Source organism: Entelurus aequoreus, linkage group LG05 (genome assembly GCF_033978785.1).
Source record: "Entelurus aequoreus isolate RoL-2023_Sb linkage group LG05, RoL_Eaeq_v1.1, whole genome shotgun sequence".
In the NCBI taxonomy this organism is placed as follows: Eukaryota; Metazoa; Chordata; class Actinopteri; order Syngnathiformes; family Syngnathidae; genus Entelurus; species Entelurus aequoreus.
Genome location: NC_084735.1, coordinates 45,449,210 through 45,471,521, shown reverse-complemented (window position 1 = coordinate 45,471,521; position 22,312 = coordinate 45,449,210). Strand labels below are relative to the sequence as shown.

The 22,312-nt window shown below is 43.6% G+C and overlaps 1 protein-coding gene across 3 annotated transcripts in view; it reads left to right on the top strand.

Annotated features, from left to right (window-relative positions):
- The window catches only part of LOC133650690 (protein FAM222B-like), a 121,671-nt gene that overhangs the window by 77,832 nt on the left and 21,527 nt on the right, over positions 1–22,312 (top strand). For 2 of the 3 annotated variants that reach the window (XM_062048238.1, XM_062048239.1), the window contains exon 2: positions 6,094–6,219. In XM_062048238.1, the coding sequence (XP_061904222.1) occupies positions 6,138–6,219 (82 nt within the window). In that variant the 5' untranslated portion in view covers positions 6,094–6,137. Of the gene's footprint in view, positions 1–6,093; positions 6,220–19,394; positions 19,539–22,312 lie in introns of those variants that run through there. The other variant, XM_062048240.1, reaches the window with a different exon arrangement.

The following is a 22,312-nucleotide window of genomic DNA, read 5'->3' as shown; positions in this document are numbered from 1 at the left end:
TGTTGCATGTTTCTTATGCATTACTGATATTGTTTTAGTCCTAGTATTCCATCCATCCATTTTCTACCGCTTATTCCCTTCGGGGTCGCGGGGGGCGCTGGAGCCTATCTCAGCTACAATCGGGCGGAAGGCGGGGTACACCCTGGACAAGTCGCCACCTCATCGCAGGGCCAGCACAGATAGACAGACAACATTCACACTCACATTCACACACTAGGGCCAATTTAGTGTTGCCAATCAACCTATCCCCAGGTGCATGTCTTTGGAGGTGGGAGGAAGCCGGAGTACCCGGAGGGAACCCACGCAGTCACGGGGAGAACATGCAAACTCCACACAGAAAGATCCCGAGGCCGGGATTGATCTCACGACTACTCAGGACCTTCGTATTGTGAGGCAGACGCACTAACCCCTCTGCCACCGTGCTGCCCTCCTAGTATTTTATCTGTTTTTTTATCTAAGCTTTTATGGTTTTAAATATTGGATTGTATTTAGGCACTTTAAGACTTCCATCCATCCATTTTCTACCGCTTGTCCCTCTTGGGGTCGCTGTGATGGCTGCTGCCTAACCCAGCGGCATTTGGGCGGAAGGCGGGGTACACCCTGGACAAGTCGCCACCTCATTGCAGGGCCAACACAGATAGACAACATTCACACTCACATTCCCACACTAGGGACATTTTAGTTTTGCCAATCAAACTATCCCCAGGTGCATGGCTTTGTAGGTGGGAGGAAGCTGGAGTACCTGGAGGGAACCCACACAGTCCACACAGAAAGACCCCAAGCCCGGGGATCGAACCCAGGACTATATTATTGTGAGGCACCATCACTAACCCAGTGCTGCCCACTTTAAGGCTTATTTAAATCTAAAGTGTGTTTCAAATACAATTATTATTTATTATTTCTGGCGGGCATTCACTCTTTAGTTGTTCTACTCTTTGACAGCACAACTTTCAGGTTCAATGTGCACAATTGAATAGCTTAGGTGTTCAGACAGCAATGTGTTTATACAAGTTTAGAATGAGGTATGTTGTTTCGTAGTGGGGAAATGGGTTTATGTCTCTTGTTTTCATGTACTGTAGGTATTTTTGCTAGCGATCTAGCGCCAGTCAGTCCATGAGCATATCAAAGTGCCGTTATCAATCACGTTTTTTGGATCATTTTATTTAAAACTGTAATACTAACCGTGGAGAGTTTTTCTGTGGTTATATCATTAAAACCATTCATTGCTACATCCCTAGTTACAGCCGTCTGGATGTGACGTCACACGCAACCCCAGGTACCATAACATGGCAACCTTAGGATTTACGTGAATCTGTGCCTGGTAGGACTAGCGGGATTCATTCTGTGTCAGAAAAAAAGGACCGGATTCGATACCCACTCCTAGCTATTTCCAACCTGTACCGTGGCAAGCAGAACAGTACTTAACCACATGATGTAAACAGATAAATCTACATGATGTTCACTCACACTAGCTTAGTTACTTATATGAATGAGTCTGCTAAGTGAAGTCTGCATACATAATTTGTTCATGGGGGTTGAATAATTTGGAGTGCAACTGTAATTAATGTGATCATTCTTCCCACCAGTTATTAATAGCCACCTCTTTGCAAAATACACAAAGTCAAAGCCCTCTGCGCGCGCTCACACACGGACACATGCGTGCATGCTGCGTATGTGCCATATAACTAACGCTTATTCAATGATAACCACCATTTTGCACAATAGTTATATAACAATTGGGAATAAGCCACATAGTTAGGAAGTTGCAGTAATACACTGTTGTATAATGAAGTGATGACATGCACAAATGGGTCAAAGCTCAAATGCCTTAGAGTTGTGTGAGTGCAGGTCAGCAAAGAGGAGGCAGAGGGAATCGTGCCCAAGTCTGGCACTGTTAAAAATGTCAGTGTGTGTGTGCTCAATATGTACAAGTAGCTTTGACAGTGGTGCTGCTACGGACAGTTGGGTTTCCTCTCCCTCCCGGCTTTGAACTGTAAGGCAGCGTGTCAGCTGGGACATTACCATAGGCTGACCTTTGCCGTCGCACTCCTCACTGCATCGCTGTTTGACATTCAGGGGCGCTGTGGGGGAACACAAGAAGGAGGCGAATTGATGGCTTTGTGGTTGATTTTCACCTGTAGTGAGTTGATGTATGTGTGTTCTTTCAAAAGGGGAGTACTTACACTAGGCCAGGGGTCGGCAACCTTTACCACTCAAAGAGCCATTTTGGCAAGTTTCACAAATTAAAGAAAATAATGGGAGCCACAAAAAAAATTGTAAAATTTAAAATGAAAAACACCGCATACAACGCTTAAATGCTTTGTGCTATGTTAACCAGGGGTCTCAGACACACGCACCAGCACGCACTTTATTGTGGAAATTTGATGTTAGTGCGGCCCGCGAGTTTTGAATAAATGGCGCTTGATCGCGTCATACTTGCCAACCCTCTCATTTTTTCCGGGAGACTCCCGAATATCAGGGCGTGATGGCACTGCTTTTGGTGCCCTCTACAGCCTGCCCAAACAGTGTACCTGCTTGACCACATGTAGAATGCAGTTTCAGCTTGCTCACGTAAGTGACAGCAAGGCGTACTAGGTCAGCAGCCACACAGCTTACACTGACGGTATAGCCGTATAAAACAACTTTAACACTGTTATGTTACAAATATGCGCCACACTTTGAACCCACACCAAAAAAGAATGACAAACACATTTCTGGAGAACATCTGCACTGTAACACAACATAAACACAACACAACCAATACCCAGAATCCCATGCAGCCCTAACTCTTCCGCTCAACCAACGCACGGAGGGGGGGCGGGGGGGGAATTTGGTGGTAGCGGGGGTGTATAATCTAGACCGGAAGAGTTAGGGCTGCATGGGATTCTGGGTATTGGTTGTGTTGTGTTTATGTTGTGTTACGGTGGGATGTTCTCCAGAAATGTGTTTTTCATTCTTTTTTGGTGTGGGTTCACAGTGTGGCGCATATTTGTAACGTAACAGTGTTAAAGTTGTTTGATACGGCTACCGTCAGTGTAAGCTGTGTGGCTGATGACTAAGTATGCTTTGCTGTCTCCTATGTGTGCAAGTAAAAGCTACATTCAACATGTGGCCAGGCTGGCACGCTGTTTGTAAATGCTATAGAGAACAATTACTACAGTGCAATCAGGGCACTCCCTTAATTTAGTAATTAGAGTGAAAATAGGATTATATTTTCCCTGGGAGTTATCTAGGAGAGGCACTGAGATCCATAAGTCTCCTGGGAAAATCGGGGGGGTCGGTAAGTATGCAGCTGAGCCGCATCAGAGTGGTCAAAGAGCCGCATGCGGCTCCGGAGCCGCGGGTTGCCGACCCCTGCACTAGGCCATTCAATTATGACTGGACTTGGGTGCGACTCCCCAACCCTCTAACGGCCCCCAGCGCTTCTTTAGCCATCAATTCTGTAGTGCTGTATAACTGCAATTTCCCTGATTTTTGTATACCCACTCATATTTTTAGGCATTCTAAATATTTACATGGTGGAAGGAGCCCGCTGTCACTATTTACATTTCAACTGCAAGGGATGTCAAGTGTGTATAATTATTAAATTGTTAAATAAATAGATAATGTGGGAGTCCAGTCCATCGGGAAGCCAACAGATAGTCATAGGGGGATATTCTCCCGGGCTTAGCCATGTCAGCCCGCAGCTGTGCGTGGAAGAGTGGGCCACCCTAGGTCACAACTCGGGTCAGCTAGCACTTCATCCATACTGGTTTCTCTCCAGAAATTATCTGTGGCCATCTGTTTTTTTTCTCCAGGCAGAAGAGGGGGGATAGCACAAAAAAGTTGCAGATAAACTGGTCTAAAAGGTCATAGATTCTGAGACAAAGATTTGCTGATATAGAGTGTATACTCTGAGTTTAGCTTGGTGAAAAGCTCATGCTATGGCTTGCTGATTTGCTAACATCTTTGTTGCTAACGTTAGCTGTTGCTGCAGTGTGACTCTATGGTTGAGCTGCTTCGGTGGTAAATTCCTTCTTACAAAGAAAAACTATCATTCTACCTTTACCAATGGTGCTATTGGTGAGTTTTTGTAAAACATTCATCGAGCCAACAACCCAAGTAGAGTCTCAGATGCGGAGAAGAGACTACTCATTTTACACGAGAAGCTCATCGCTCACTGCTCCTCCCTTTGCCCAATAATATTAGAGATAAAACATTTTAGTAATGTGATTAAAAATCTAAAGATGACTGTAATTTAATTAATTGCAACTAACCCGATACCCTATGTAAACGATCCATATTCTTGTGGACATGGCTTTGGTTGTGAAGTGGGCCCAAGTACGGTACAATTGGCTCTGAAATTGTATTACCCATCACATAAATCAAACTGGCGTGTCACAATTTTCAGTTTTGAAAACCAGAGCAAAAGCAGCGAGGTATTTTTATTTTTTTTTTCAAACTCAGGCCCCAGTTGTTGTCAGAGAGATTGCAGTTATATCTTTATGGGAAATCTTGGCAACATGATAAATGAGAGCTGGAAATCCTGCCTGCTGACATCAAGGCACTGTGTACCTAAACTATTTCCAAGGCTAAGGGGAAAAGAATAACATATCAGACCAATTAAAGTTAATGCATGGTGACATAGTGAATCGAGAGCAGGGATTGCTGCCATATGGTGGTCCAGGCTGTAAATCACAGGGCTCGGGAGGGGAAGAGGAGGTGGCTCAGGGGCATGCGGAATCAAATGCCCTAACCAAAATCCTCACATCTATCACAAGACAGCAGCTACACCTCCCTCCCACCAATCTAGCATTTACTCCATAGCCCCTGACACCCACCCCCACCTTGCTGATGTGCCCCTGCAGCACCCCAAGGTGCAACGCCCTCAGGTATCTGTGTAGAAGGTGGCAGCTTCATTAAGGCTGTTCCCCCTCCTCTCACTGGGAGGATTTAAATGAGCTGTCGACCTGACCTTTTCGAGCTCCTGCTTTTTAAAAGAAGTTCAGCTACTCCCCTTCCCCCCCTCTGCAATAGCCCAACCCTCCGAAACCTCCAACCTGCCCTTTGCATCTTTCCACCTCTCTCTGTTTCACTTTGTCACCCTTCCCTCTGTGTCTTTTCTACCCGCAGAGGAGTGAGACACTTTTAAGCCATCACCACGTGGCAGACGAGCATGCCAAGGCCGTTTTGTGGGTAATTGCCTCTCCTCATGGAAGTTGTTTGTCTGCACATACTTGCCGCATTCATCTGATGCCATGCAGTAAAATAAGAGGGCACCAACTCTTTAGACTTAATTTGCTCCCTGACTGTTCTTTAGTGCTGATTAAGCAAGCATCTGTGTTGTTTGTAGAAGAGCGGTAAGCCAAGTGGAGCATGGCTAACGTTTTCTCCCTCTCTGTTACATCAGGGTTATTGCACAGAGTGGCAGGCATTTATTGAAGCTGTAGCCTCATTTATTCATTTATCTGCACTCCATCTTGGACCAGCTCCATTGTCCTCCAAAACAAATGCTTGCGAGACTGTAGTATCAATCAGACACTACCTTGTCAGTGCCGGGTTTCTTAAATGTGTCCTTTTCAAGTGTACAGGAGTCATTAATTTGCGCCGCTGTGGTCTTGCGAGAACAACGAGGTAAAGGGCAGGTAGCCGGGTCCTGCTAACTGACTAACATAAGGTGCGATGAAGTGGTGATGCTTCATTTGAAGCCACAGACCCTCAGGCTCACTGTACTTCAGAGGTGCGATGTTTAATTCAGGTTGTTAGTGGCATCAAATGTCACTGCAAGTGTGAATCTGTGTAATGGAACTTTGACTTCCTAAGCAGGGATGTGTGGAGGGAGGGAGGGCAGATCCCTGCATTGACATTTTAACCTTGCTAGAAAACATGGAACACTTGGGTCAAATGTCTACTGTACAGGATGTTGGTTCTCAGAAAGTACAAAATAAGAATAATAGTGAAGGGAGATGTCCAGCCCCCTGGTCCTTAGCCCCCAAAACTATTTTTTTTTAATATCCCTGTCTTAAGGTGTTTGCATTGTCGAAATAAAAACACTGCATTGGTATCCTTCAGCAAACTAACCACCCACCTCTTTGTTTTACTCTCCCTTTGCAGTGTAAGGAGAAGTGTGTCCCATGTTGCATTAGTGTCTGTGTGAAATGCTGGCCTGTCTGCCAGGGCCAGGTGACCTCCCCCTCCAGCTTCTCCCCCACACGCAGATGAACACTGGACCTCAGAAATGTAAGTAGTGCGATGCAGACAAAATGAGCTCCCAGCACAGGCCCATACAACAAACCAGTCTGTTCCAATGCTGATATCACATATTCATGCTCGCCTTGGTACTGATTACTATTTGTAGCACAATGAGATGCTCTTGCTACAGAATGACAGGTCTGTCTTGTTCAGGTGTGTTGAAAGTGCAGGCCGTGCAATATTTTCATCCTGCTCCTTTTCTTTTTTTATTGGTCCTCGGCATTTGCTTAAATTTGCTTGATATCTTGATGAGTGAGATACTATGTTAGATAGGAAACCAATTTTGTCACCCATACCACACAGCGAAGTTGATATTTTGTTAAATACGTTCACAATCATTATGAGAGACAAAAACACACGTCTTTTTTTATTTACCATATTAAAGATGATAAAAAATGCTTGAAAGATGGGAGTCACCTTTGTAGCCTGCAAAGCCCTCTGAGACAACTTTAAAACCCTCTAGCAACGTTTTACATACACAATGCAAGTCTATATGTAATGTAGTAGCAGACACGTTCATAACAATATGTAATATGTTCAATATTTACCATATTTTGATCATTTTAATCATTTCCGGGACTGTTTTTCTTCTGCACATTGATATATTTGCATAAAGGGGAACTGCACTTTTTGGGGAATTTTGAGGTGCTCCTGCTCATACTGGTCACAGTAAAAGTGGTCTTGCAGCTGTGCGAGTACGTTCTCTGCACTGCTGTACGATTTCGCCAGCAACCAGCCGACATTTGAGCATATTTTTGCTTTAGTGCAGTCGTACAGTTACCCTTTAAAGGGGAACTGCACTTTTTTTTAATCGTTCCCAATCATTATGAGAGACATGATGATGGGTGTTTTTTTGTTTTTTATGCATTCTAAATATTAAATAAATGCGATCAAAAGTCCACGACAATGGAGCCCACGGGAGCCGATCAATTCTGCCTATAAAGCCCTTAAAAAAACATCCAAACACCTCCATTAGGGTTTTATATACAAACCCTGTTTCCATATGAGTTGAGAAATTGTGTTAGATGTAAATATAAACAGAATACAATGATTTGCAAATCATTTTCAACCCATATTCAATTGAATGCACTACAAAGACAAGATATTTGATGTCCAAACTCATAAACTTTTTTTTTTTTTTTGCAACTAATATTTAACTTTGAATTTCATGGCTGCAACACGTGCCAAAGTAGTTGGGAAAGGGCATGTTCACCACTGTGTTACATGGCCTTTCCTTTTAACAACACTCAGTAAACGTTTGGGAACTGAGGAGACACATTTTTTAAGCTTCTCAGGTGGAATTATTTCCCATTCTTGCTTGACGTACAGCTTAAGTTGTTCAACAGTCCGGGGTCTCCGTTGTGGTATTTTTGTCTTCATAATGCGCCACACATTTTCAATGGGAGACAGGTCTGGACTACAGGCAGGCCAGTCTAGTACCCGCACTCTTTTGCTATGAAGCCACGTTGATGTAACACATGGCTTGGCATTGTCTTGCTGAAATAAGCAGGGGTGTCCATGGTAACGTTGCTTGGAAGGCAACATATGTTGCTCCAAAAGCTCTATGTACCTTTCAGCATTAATGGTGCCTTCACAGATGTGTAAGTTACCCATGTCTTGGGCACTAATACAACCCCATACCATCACAGATGCTGGCTTTTACACTTTGCGCCTATAACAATCCGGATGGTTCTTTTCCTCTTTGGTCCGGAGGACACGACGTCCACAGTTTCCAAAAACAATTTGAAATGTGGACTTGTCAGACCACAGAACACGTTTCCACTTTGTATCAGTCCATCTTAGATGAGCTTAGGCCCAGCGAAGCCGACGGCGTTTCTGGGTGTTGTTGATAAACGGTTTTCGCCTTGCATTGGAGAGTTTACAGATGTAGCGACCAACTGTAGTTACTGACAGTGGGTCTTTGAAGTTTTCCTGAGCCCATGTGGTGATATCCTTTACACACTGAAGTCGTTTGTTGATGCAGTACAGCCTGAGGGATCGAAAGTCACGGGCTTAGCTGCTTACGTGCAGTGATTTCTCCAGATACTCTGAACCCTTTGATGATATTACGGACCATAGATGGTGAAATCCCTAAATTCCTTGCAATAGCTGGTTGAGAAAGGTTTTTCTTAAACTGTTCAACAATTTGCTCAAGCATTTGTTGACAAAGTGGTGACCCTCGCCCCATCCTTGTTTGTGAATGACTGAGCATTTCATGGAATCTACTTTTATACCCAATAATGGCACCCACCTGTTCCCAATTTGCCTGTTCACCTGTGGGATGTTCCAAATAAGTGTTTGACGAGCATTCCTCAACTTTATCAGTATTTATTGCCACCTTTCCCAACTTCTTTGTCACGTGCTGCTGGCATCAAATTGTAAAGTTAATGATTATTTGCCAAAAAATTTTTTTTATCAGTTTGAACATCAAATATGTTGTCTTTGTAGCATATTCAACTGAATATGGGTTGAAAATGATTTGCAAATCATTGTATTCCGTTTCTATTTACATCTAACACAATTTCCCAACTCATATGGAAACAGGGTTTTGTACATGCTGTAAGTATATATCTAATGTAGTAATGGGCACATTGATAATAACACTTAATATTTACGTATTTTGATCATTTTGAGCATACGCGGCTCATTAATTACAAAAACGCATCACAATGTTAGATTTTTTTGTTCTTCATCACTGATTATTTCTCTCTGCAGACTTCATGAGAGCCATCAAGCATAATAAAACATCCCTTACTGTATAAGGTCTGCTCTCATTAGGATACCAACCCCTGGGATCTTCATATATTCCCATTTAGATGAAGAACGATTCACAATCCTTGCGACGAAACAGGGTGAGAAGGCAAGGGGGTGAACAAGCGTCTTTCCGTGTCGTTCTCGCGTGTTCCGGGTCCTAAATGGCTGGTAAAGTGTACCAACTTGTTGGATTACATCCTCAGCCATCTACTTTCAAGGTGAGATACATGATTGATTAACTACAATGAGCGTCCAAGGAGCAGGGAAGCGAGGAAACAGCGGACCACTCGATGATGTAAACATATGCAAACACTGTCGTGATCACGTCGCCGCTTTAAATAGTTTGTGTGCTTTAGCGCTTATAAAAACAATATCACTCTAATACTTGGTTAATATTCAAGTCACGAAATGTAAATGGAGTATTGTTGGCGCTTTTAAATGGTTATTTATTGGGTTTTATGGGCGGAATAGAGGACCTCCCATTGGCTCTGCTGTAAGCAGATGTAACTGTTCTGGGTCGGCACAATGAGGAGACTTTTTCCACTGTTCACAGCTTCATTTATTTTCCTTCCAACCTGCGGGCGACAATCAGACAATGTCGGTATCCCGTCTTTCTTTGGCTTACGCCCTCAGCCATGTAAAACTTTTCTGTCTACATATACATTTTTAACCATTTACAGTGAAAAAGCCAGATACAAACAATCTGTAAAATATTGAAATGTACATTCCAAGCGCCATTCCGTGACGGAACAAAACATGCAACATTTGCTATAATTAACACCTTAGAAAATAAAATAAAACCACAAACCTGCGGGCGACAATCAGACAATGTCGGTATCCCGTCTTTCTTTGGCTTACGCCTAAACACACAGAATAACACTGTTACCTACACACGTAAGCACACGCACGCACGCACGCACACACACGCACGCACGCACACACGCACGCACACACTGAACAAGTCTCATTACCTATACACGCACGCACGCACGCACACACTGAACAAGTCTCATTACCTACACACGCACGCACACACGCACGCACTGAACAAGTATCATTACCTACACATGTAGGCACACACACACATTCATTAATTAAAGACCTAATTTCTACCGAAAAACAAACAATAGGTCGGTGGAATCGTCCAACCGAGACTCAACCTCAGCCATGTAAAACTTTTCTGTGAGGGGGAAAGGGAGGGGCTCCACAACCCAGGAGGACTACAGGAACTCAGGAGGGACAAAAATCCATCAACTGGCAACAGGGTGCCTTCTACACCCCGTAAGGCCCCATAAACGGCACAGTACTAGCTCACAATACAGGAGGGGGGGTTGAGCCCCCACAGAAGCGCAAAAATGCCAGTAAAGGCTACCTGAGTTAAGTCTTAATCAGTAAATGTCTGGAATATGGGTCGATAAGTAGCTTTAACATTCAACTCCTCCTGTGTCACATCTTGCCTAGACATGGTCTGTATCAGTCTGTTCACAGGCTTAACCAGACGACCAAATCTTGACTTGACGTGATTGTGTGCGTCAGAGAGGACAGAGCAAGTGGGTAAGGTCTGGTCAGATGTGAGGCAAGTATCTGTCTGTGTCACCTTGCCAGTAGTACAGTCTGGGTGTCTCGCATGAGGGGCAATACCTGCAGCCTTCAAAAACCTAGAGTCACCAGGCAGAAACTGATCAGACACATCGCTATCAGGTGAGACTGAAGCCGCATGGAGGTCAGGGGTCACAATAGTTACGTCAGTGATGTGCATCCCCGATAAAGGTGAATCAGACAACTGTGTGACCCACTCCACGGTCCTCATTCTTGAATCCACAGGTTCTGGATCAGTTAACGGGGAATTTTCTTCATCCACAGGTGAGGTAGCGTCATTTCCAGCGTCAAGGCATGACTCAGTCTCACAGAGAGACTCAGGAATGGATGACGCGACGCTGGACATTTCACTTGCTTCAATCACAGGGAGGAAATTGGCCAGCATCAGCAGGTTCCTGTGAACTACCCTCTCTTGTCCAGACACAGTGTCACAAATCCTGTATGTGTGCGTCTCTGAGTTCACATCCACCACAGTGTAGATTTTTGACTCCCACCGGTCGGAAAGCTTCTTTTTACCCCTCTCCTTTTTGTTGGCCAGAAGTACCCTGTCACCAATCTCAATGGTGGACCCCTTCACTCTCCTGTTGTATAGTTGAGCGTGTCTGCCCTGTTCTTTTTTTGCATGGTCTTGAGCTATCACCATCGCTTCTTTCAAATCGTCAGCGAGAGATGCCACATACTTATCATAACCTGTCACAACTGAATCATGGAGGACAGAGTGGAACAGAACATCAACAGGAAGGCGAGGGACACGACCAACCATCAGGTAAAAAGGAGGGAAGCCTGTCGTCTCATGGACCGCACAGTTATACATGAATGTCAGCGTCTGCAGTCGCCTAGGCCAGTCAGCTTTTTCTTCAGGAGACAACGCACGTATCATACCACCTAATGTCCGGTTAAACCGTTCCACGCTCCCATTACCCATCGGATGGTAGGGGGTCGTGTGAGACTTCCTGACACCTGAGACCTTGAGGAGCTCACTTATCAGGTGACTTTCAAAGTTAGTACCTTGGTCGCTATGGATTCTTTCTGGGAACCCAAAAACACAAAAGTACCGGTCCCAGAGAACCCTTGCCACCTGCCTAGCTGTCTGGTCTTTGCATGGAAATGCCTGAGCCATTCGAGTAAAGTGGTCAGTAACCACCAAAACGTCAATAGATCTATTTCTGAAGTCTTCGGCTGACCAGAAATCTATACAGACTAGCTCCATTGGTCTGCTCGACGTTATGCTCTCTAGAGGAGCCCTTCCTTCAGGTTCAGCTGTCTTGCTGACAATGCATCGCTGACAGTGACATACATAATCTCTCACATCTCGATCAAGAGACAGCCAGAAAAACCTCTGTCTTGTTAAGCTGAGGCTCCTGAACTGACCCTGGTGTCCAGCACCGTCATGAACACCTTGCAGAACCTCAGGCTTAAGTGCATCAGGAACAACATATTGAAAGCGCTTTCCCCTGGTTTTCAGATCTTTTGAGATTCTATACAACACGCCATTAATCACAGTAAACCTATCCCAGTGTTTCAAATATCTTATAACAGGGACAGACTCATTAAACCTCTCTCTCCTAGAAGGTCTCCTGCGCCTCTCAACATAGACCAATACACGAGAAAGGGTCCTGTCCTCCAACTGTTTATCACCAAGCTCTTTTTCAGTGTAAGCAGGTAAGGTGTCTAGGCCAGGCGGAATCAACTGCGGCAGGAACTGCAAGACATCAACAGCACGAGCCCTTGAGCCAGCATCCCACTCAATGTGAGACTGCAAGATAGCAGACACATCCTCTGACGCGATACACTGAGTCTGCATGGCAAATGGACCGCATGGGGACCGGCCAATTTCGCTTGGTGGGGAGGGTTTCACATGACCACTAGATGACCTGAAGGCGTCCTGAACCAACACATTCGACATATCTACAGCTGTAGAGAGGAGACCTGCATAGGGTTCAGCAAGTAGCCTGCAGCCAACACTCTCTTTAACAAACGGCACACGACTCAAGGCGTCAGCAACGTTGTTCTGGTGGCCTGGTACATATTTAATGCCAAAGTCGTAACTCGCCAATTTAGCAACCCACCGTTGCTCACAGCAGTCTAGCTTCGGCTTTGTTAGTATGTGAGTCAACGGGTTATTGTCTGTCCAAACTGTGAATTTGTGGCCCTTCAACCAGTGACTGAACTTGTCACAGACCGACCATTTCAAAGCTAGAAACTCTAAACGATGAGCTGGGTAATTTTTCTGGGACTGAGACAATGACTTGCTGGCGAAAGCTATCGGTCTGGCACGCGCTTCACCCTCTTGAATCTGTGACAACACAGCGCCTATGCCATCCAGGGATGCATCAGTTGACAACAGGAAGGGGCGTGTGAAGTCAGGGTGGGCTAGGACCACACTGTGAATCAACGAGGATTTCAGCTTCTCAAACGCTTGTTCCTGTTCCACTGTCCAGTCAGAAGAGTGCAGCTTCCTGCATGACATTTTGGTTTTATGTTTCAACGCCTTCATTTTCACACCCTGTAGCAGGTTAAAGAGTGGCTTAGCAATGGCAGAATATCCTGGCACAAAATGTTGATAATAATTTACCATCCCCAAGAATGATCTTATCCGCTTCTGGGATGGGGTCACACCATCGAGTTCCATTAAGTCAGCACTTGTCATGTTTACGATGCTCTCAACTTTGCTCGGGTCTGTTGAAACACCTTTCTCATCTATTATGTGGCCTAGAAACTTGACAGACTTTTTGAGGAGAAAGCACTTCTTAGGTGCCAACTTTAAGTTATGACTGCGCAGCCTGTCAAAAACCATTTCTAGGCGCTGCAATGCAATGTCCTCATCAGGTGCAAACACCAACAAATCATCCAAATAGCACAACAGACTTAGATAATTTTGGTCCCCAAAAATACTGGTCATCATGCGCATGAAACTACCAGGACTGTTGCAGAGACCCTGGGGAAGACGATTGTATTCATATAAACCCATGGGAGTAGTAAAGGCAGAATACTTTCTATCATCTTCATGTAGTGGCATGTTATAAAAACCCGAAGTCAAATCCATGGTACTGAAAAGACAGTTGCCTCCCAGAGCGGCCAAACAATCCGCTTGGTGGGGAAGGGGATGAGCATCCTTCAGAGTCCTCTTATTCAACCAGTCACAGATGCGGAGGTCTCCATTTTTTTTCCACACCGGCACCAGTGGCGATGCGTACTCGCTGGTTGACTTTCTGATGATTTTTCTTTGCTCCATCTCACTCAGTACTTGACGCAGCTTCTGGTACTGGCTAGGAGGAACTCTCCTGTATGGGAGCCTGAATGGCCTGCTGTCAGACAGATGAATGCGATGCACAAAACCCTTTGCCTCCCCACAGTCCAGTTGGTGGCGTGAAAAGACATCTTCATACTGCAAAACAAGATGAGCCAGCCTCTTCTTACAATGTTCTGACACCTCACACGACTCAATGTCAATGTTGCACAGTCCAACCGACTTGAGCTTGTCTATCACAGAGTCAATATCAGCAGCAGGTGGCGTAACTGATTGGGTGCAACTGAGCAGGGGAGCTCCTGAGAGTTGGGCAACATCCATGTCTTCAAGGGCAACACAGGAGTAAACATCAGCCAGTTTAGCATTGCGCCTCAATAGCACAGGCCTGTCAGAAGTGTTAATGAGTTTTAGAGGGACCCACCTATCTCCCCACATTGGAGACACGATCCTCGCAACCAACACACCTCTAGGAGCTGAGCGGGATGACGTCGGCTCAGTCATGACGGCGCTGCCTGGTGAAACCGCAGTGTTCCTGGGTAGTTTTCCCCAGATGAGGTACTCACGACCAGGCTCCAGGCAGACAGCAGAGTTGCACCTGACTGTGCCGATCCTGTCAGGAGCATCCTCACCTTTCCAGGGGTTCAGGCCAGCCAGCATGGAAAGGAAACATTCCACTTCTGGATCTGTGTGTGAGCAGGGACCAGAAACTGTTCTCCAAAACGAGTCACATCTTTTAGACTGGTGTAGAATGTATTTTAAAACATTAGTTCCCAGGATTAACTCATCCTGTTGACCAGGGACAACAAGTGTGGGGACCAGCATTTTACAGCCATACACTTCCATTTCAATGTCAAAAGCACACTTTGGCTTCACACGTAAACCCCCACAACCAATAAGTCACATTCACATCGATTTGATTTTGGCCAGATAGTACACCAGTCTCCCTCAATCTCATTTCCACTGTCTCACTAATGCTGCAGGCCATCAAACCACTGTCCGTCATGCCACCCAATGTAACAACCCCACCCACAGTCACAGGTGTGTAAAAGAGACTGTCACTCTGTCTAACTCTGTGAATATTCTGATAAACAACTTCAGAGTCATTGCAGGAGGCCTTGGTGGATGTGTAAACCGTTTCAGCATCAGACATGTCATCAAATAGGGAGTTTGTGTGAAGACCCGTACTGCCTCCCTCCGAATACAGGTCAGCTAGTTTCCCTCAGACTGGGGCTGGGGGGAGTTATTGGCAGTACAGTTCAGTTTGGTGTGGCCAGGAGCAAAACAGGTGAAGCACAGTCTGTCAGACATGCAGTGGGAAATGGTGGTGTGGCGCGGATCATCACAAAATCTACAGGCTACCTCCCTGGGACGTCGACCCCGTGTGGCACGCTGGAATCTCCCACCTTGACTTTGATGAGCAGTGTCGCCTCGCTGCATCTTATCCATCATCATCTGGAACATGTCAACCATGCGTGTGAGAAGTCTTTCTTCTGTCTGTTGAAGATTTTGCACCACTGCTGTAGCAGGGGTAAGGCTTGGGGAACGCTGGTGTTCATTTGGAACAGAGGCAGACATTGGGGGAGTGAGAGGGGAACAGTACACATGACGCTGAGCTTGGGGAAAGAGAGGAGAGGGAACTGGGACGCGACACTCTTCAGACACTGGCAGGCTTGCTGACGATGGACCGGCCTGCTCAGAGGCCACAGCGGTGATGTGACTCTTTAACTGTGCAGTACCAGCAGCCCTTCTATTAGCCCTTGACTCTCCCTGGTAGTCATTGATTCTCTGTTGAACATCACGGGACGTCCACTCATGAAGTGGCTTACACTTTAAAATGCAGGATAGTTCCGAGTCAGGACAGTGTTTGACAAACATGAGAGCCACTTCATCATACATGTTCTCTGCCCGTTTTCCTTGTCTGTGAAGACCCTCAAGAGCCAGGTCTGCTGCTTTGTTCAGTCTTATCCAGTAGTCTACTGGGTTCTCTCTGTGCTTGGGCAGAATAGCATAAAAGTCAGCAAGAGGGAGACATGACGGAGCATCACTGAAATACTGGAGTAGGATATTGTATATTAGTTCAGGTCTCTGTCTAACATTCAGTCCAGGATCACTACGCAATGCTATCTGCACTACATCCCTGGCTTTGCCCATCAAATGATTCAAGATTTCCTCCGCCTGATCATCTACAATAACATTGTGTCTCTTGAGGTAAGTCTTAGTCATAACAATCCAGTCTTGCACTAAATACCTGTCAGTGTTGTCACCTCTAAATGTCTGGAGGTCTTTATCTGACTTAACTTGAACTGTCAAATGCTGGAGATCATGCTTGATAACTCCATTGTGTGTGTTCTGCACAGCAGGACTAGTCTGACAGTCACTCTGCATATTCACAACACCAGCTGACATTAGCTTTTCAACAATGGATTCACCAATTTGGGCACCTAACTGCCCAACCATATCAGTGAGGTGGTGGATGGCATCAACATCACTGTTGGGTGTGGAAGTGTGAGGTGTCTCCCTCATGGACTCGTCAACAGGAGTGAACAGCAAACCTCGACCCAACCCCTTATTTGTACACCCATCAGCTGTAATGCCGGAACGCCCCACCTCCCTACTATTAGTGGATTCAGAACACAAAATACCCCTACCTCTTGATAACACAGGGGTAATAAACTTATCCATCGTGATGCCAATAATGATCTGTACTTGCGTTGTGTAATTATACCGGAACAAACGGACTCGGAAAAAAAATAAGACGTGTTTTAGCACAAAAATAATGTACAACCGAAAGTTACCGACCCACTGAAAATAAAAGAGGGAGAGAAAAAAAAGAAGAAAAAAAAATAAATCACTGTACCCAAACACACTGTTTTGAGATCCGACCACACAATACTCATCAACTGTAGATCAGGACAGCAGCGCAGCATCCGCGGCGACGAGCATCAAGCCGATCTGAAGATCCGAAGGTTCACGGCACCAGTGTAACTGTTCTGGGTCGGCACAATGAGGAGACTTTTTCCACTGTTCACAGCTTCATTTATTTTCCTTCCAACCTGCGGGCGACAATCAGACAATGTCGGTATCCCGTCTTTCTTTGGCTTACGCCCTCAGCCATGTAAAACTTTTCTGTCTACATATACATTTTTAACCATTTACAGTGAAAAAGCCAGATACAAACAATCTGTAAAATATTGAAATGTACATTCCAAGCGCCATTCCGTGACGGAACAAAACATGCAACATTTGCTATAATTAACACCTTAGAAAATAAAATAAAACCACAAACCTGCGGGCGACAATCAGACAATGTCGGTATCCCGTCTTTCTTTGGCTTACGCCTAAACACACAGAATAACACTGTTACCTACACACGTAAGCACACGCACGCACGCACGCACACACACGCACGCACGCACACACGCACGCACACACTGAACAAGTCTCATTACCTATACACGCACGCACGCACGCACACACTGAACAAGTCTCATTACCTACACACGCACGCACACACGCACGCACTGAACAAGTATCATTACCTACACATGTAGGCACACACACACACACGCACGCACTGAACAAGTAGCATTACCTACACATGTAGGCACACACACACACATTCATTAATTAAAGACCTAATTTCTACCGAAAAACCAACAATAGGTCGGTGGAATCGTCCGACCGAGACTCACCCTCAGCCATGTAAAACTGTTCTGTGAGGGGGAAAGGGAGGGGCTCCACAACCCAGGAGGACTACAGGAACTCAGGAGGGACAAAAATATATTAAACCGCCCTTTCACAGGTGAGCAGAAAAGAGAACTATTTGGAGATAAAATTCACAAACAAAATATAATAAATAACAAAGGTGTATTTTAACTCCGTTACACAGACTTTTATTTACGTTTATTTAATATTTAGAAAGCATTAAAAAAAAAAAAAAAATCCATCCGTTGTCATGTCTTTCATAATGATTGCGAATGACAGCCAAAAATTTTAAAAAATTGCAGTTCCCCTTTAAGATAGCTAATGATGTATTGACCTCCATTAAATTGGTCAATTTTAATGCACCAAATGATGACACCTAGGCCTGTAACGATTAATCGATAAAATCAATTAGTTTGATTAGGAACCAGAGCTTTGATTTATATTTAGTGGCTTTGATATATCGTTTTATGAGTGCAACTATTAAAACGGTTGCAATTTCTGCAGGCTAAAGCTTTTGTTTAGATGAATTTACTGTAAGAGAGGGAGCAACAAATTGGAAAAAATTAAAAAAATCAAGGGACAGTGTCGAGACAAATTGGCCCCTATTCCAAAAGCTCACTGCCTCGAAAACATTGGTGGAATTGATCCGTATAAGCATGTCCAACAGACAATTCATTCATTCATTAATTTCATAAGCAGGTGCTTTCTCAGAAAAAGCACACACCCATGATTATTTAAAAATACTTTGATCAAAATAATTATACTTTATTCCAAAAATAATATTCATTCTTGCTTGTGTTTATCTACGACCAAAAGTAAACAGATAAAATACTTTTTTCCAAAATAGTGTACATTGTTTGTAGCCAGCAGCTAGCTTGGCTAATGCTAACAGGTTACTACAGTGGGTCTGGGTTAGTTTTTGCCTCATGCCTCACTTAAAGGGTGAGTGAAGAATCCACTACCGATCTGATAAGACCTGATAAGTTAGAACGAGAAAGTGATGATACATTATTATCAGATGCTACCTGGTGGTTGTTTAAGTACACTGCTGCTAGTCTTGGATAAATTCACCAACCCACACTCCCTAACGCTTCAGTCACAAGCAGGATTCTTACAGGAATGAGGCAAAAATTAACCCAGACCTAGTGTAAATGCTATGTGAGAAACAGAATAACACATGCGTTGATTCAAAATTACCAGTCTGAAAATACCGTGAACACACCCACATGTTAAAAGGGATGTTCTGCCGTCTTTTTGTTAGCTCATTAATCCAAGTTAAAGTTAAAGTCCCAACAATAGTCACACACACACTAAGTGTGGTGAAAATATCCTCTGCATTTGACCCTATGTTCACCCCCTGGAAGGTGAGGGGAGCAGTGAGCAGCAGCGGTGGCCGCGCTCAGGAATCATTTGTTGATTTAACCCTCAATTCCAACCCTTGATGCTGAGTGCCAAGCAGGGAGGCAATGGGTCCCATTGTATGGCCTTGCTTCCATGCTGGAAATGGGAAAATTCACACCAAATAGGTTTTTTTTCCTGAAGTGATCATATTAACGATTGTGGCAGTTATTAATGCAACACGTTCGTGCCATGATTTTAGCCTGTTAAAGATCAAAACTTTAGGACTCAGTCTTGCATTCAGCTCTGTAAAAAGGTTATTCAAATACCAATAAAACCCACAATGCATTGCATTTACAATGTCACCCTTTCAAGCCCTGTTACAAGAATTGGGTTTAAACAAGCTTTTTCAAACGTATGTGTACACTGTTTTACTTTTTAAAGATTGAAGTACCTAGATCCTAGCTTCCCATAGTGGAGTACGTGTATGCCTAAGGGTTTGCCAATTCTCATAAGGGTACGTGAATACGTCTAAACCCTCATACTACGCAGTGCACTTGAACACCTCATCTTGTGAACAGCAATGTGCCGAACACACAAGGCAATGCGGTGGGCACAGTGCAGACAGGACGCATGGAGACATACACAAAGTTTTTCATTGGTAAGTTTATTATATAAACAAACATTTAAATTTGACTATTATGTTGTGCATTATTAATGTTTCATATTGATGTCATTTTTATTGTGTGCTAAATGAGAGCCATAAAATGTTAACATTAAAATAGGCTGACCATATTCTGAAATCCCAAAAAGAGGACACATATATGCGTGCCAAGGCGGGCAGCACGCCAAGGCCGGGACAAAGTGAAAATTTGCCAATGATACTCGAACTTGCTTTATAAATAATATATATTTTTAAATAAAGCATTTTTTCTCCTCTGTTGACAGCAGTGTTGGCGCTAGGAATTTTCAAAATGGGGTCCCAGGGACCCCATCAAGTCCTAAAAATGGGGTCCCACAGTAAATTTTTGGGGTCCCACTTTTTTGTAAGCGTTCTGAAAACAAATGACAAATAAATGCATTATCTTGTTGTATCTCACATTCTATATTGTGTTTTGGAAAAAGGTTGTCATAAACGTTTTCTTAATTAATTAAAAAAGATAATACAAAAGAAAACAAATGTGTATACATATGTAAATGTATTCAGTTATAAACATTCATTCACTTTCTTCTTTCCTTCACTGCTGCTAGTTTTTTCTATGTTTTTATTTAATAAGTTGTTGGTGTATTTATTTCAGTATAAAAGTGTAAAAAGTGTTTTGCTTGGGTCATGAAATGATGATAATGGTGTGCCAGGGCATACATACATTTTATATTTAAAGGCCTACTGAAACCTACTACTACCGACCACGCAGTCTGATAGTTTATATATCAATGATGAAATCTTAACATTGCAACACATGCCAATACGGCCGGGTTAACTTATAAAGTGACTTTTAAAACTTCCCGGGAAATATCCGACTGAAACGTCGCGGTATGATGACGTATGCGCGTGACGAAGTCAGAGTAACGGAAGTTATGGTACCCGTAGAATCCTATACAAAAAGCTCTGTTTTCATTTCATAATTCCACAGTATTTTGGACATCTTTTGCAATTTGTTTAATGAACAATGAAGGCTGCAAAGAAGACAGTTGTAGGTGGGATCGGTGTATTAGCAGCGGACTACAGCAACACAACCAGGAGGACTTTGTTGGAGCGCTAGCCGCCGACCTCACCTTGACTTCCTACGTCTCCGGGCCGCCAAACGCATCGGGTGAAGTCCTTCGTCCTTCTGCCGATCGCTGGAACGCAGGTGAGCACGGGTGTTGATGAGTAGATGAGGGCTGGCTGGCGTAGGTGGAGAGCTAATATTTTTAGCATAACTCTGTGAGGTCCCGTTGCTAAGTTGCTAAGTTAGCTTCAATGGCGTCGTTAGCACAGCATTGTTAACCTTCGCCAGCCTGGAAAGCATTAACCGTGTATTTACATGTCCACGGTTTAATAGTATTGTTGATTTTCTATCTATCCTTCCAGTCAGAGGTTTATTTTTTTGTTTGTATATGCAGTTAAAGCACGATGCTATCACGTTACCTCGTAGCTAAAGCATTTCGCCGATGTATTGTCGTGGAGATAAAAGGCACTGAATGTCCATTTTGCGTTCTCGACTCTCATTTTCAAGAGTATATAGTATCCGAGGTGGTTTAACATACAAATCCGTGATCCACAATAAAAAAAGGAGAGTGTGGAATCCAATGAGCCAGCTTGTACCTAAGTTACGGTCAGAGCGAAAAAAGATACGTCCATCACTGTCTCTCAAGTCCTTCACTGTAACGTTCCTCATCTACGAATCTTTCATCCTCGCTCAAATTAATGGGGTAATCATCACTTTCTCGGTCCGAATCTCTCTCGCTCCATTGTAAACAATGGGGAATTGTGAGGAATACTAGCTCCTGTGACGTCACGCTACTTCCGGTACAGGCAAGGCTTTTTTTTATCAGCGAGCAAAAGTTGCGAACTTTATCGTCGATTTTCTCTATTAAATCCTTTCAGCAAAAATATGGCAATATCGCGAAATGATCAAGTATGACACATAGAATGGATCTGCTATTCCCGTTTAAATTAAAAAAAATCATTTCAGTAGGCCTTTAACGCTTAAATCTCTGGAGTCTACATCAACTTCGGATCTATTCCTCATTTCAAAATGTTTTAGTTTTTTTTTATGTTTTTTTTTGTTTGTTTGTTTGATTTCTGCCCTTTTTTGTCAAACAAAACTGTTTTTTATGGCAAACACACAAAATATGCAAAATCTTCCACCAAAAATATTTTTCAAAGTGGAATATTTTATGTGAAGTAATGGTAACCTTGGATAGGTCAATAATTCATAATACCATTGATTTTGATTCAATATTATGTTTTGAGCATTGACCGTTTGAAAGAAAAAAAAAAACAGCTTTGTTTTATTAGTCAACATTGCAACTTTTTCTAAATTACATTTCACCTTTAAGCTTTTTTATTTCACTTTTGTTATGTTTTTGTTAATTTTAATAGTATTTTTAGAATGTGCCGTGGGCCTTTAAAACATTAGCTGTGGGCCACAAATGGTAAAAAAAAATTTAAAAAAATTAATAATCTGCGTCCTTTCTGATTTCAATGCATTAAAAAGACACAAAAAGTGCATTAACGCCAACACTGGTTGACAGTATAACAAAATAAGTCACACTTATATTCTGTAACATTCACAGTTTTGGAAAAAAAAGTGCAGAGGTAGAAATATTCAAAATAACCTCTTGTATATAATGTAAACATAAATAATGCCTCAAAACAAGTTAATTAAATTTAAACAAAAAACAGCAGACGAGCTCTTGCCCTGCACAGCTGTTTTGTGCTTTGTAGTG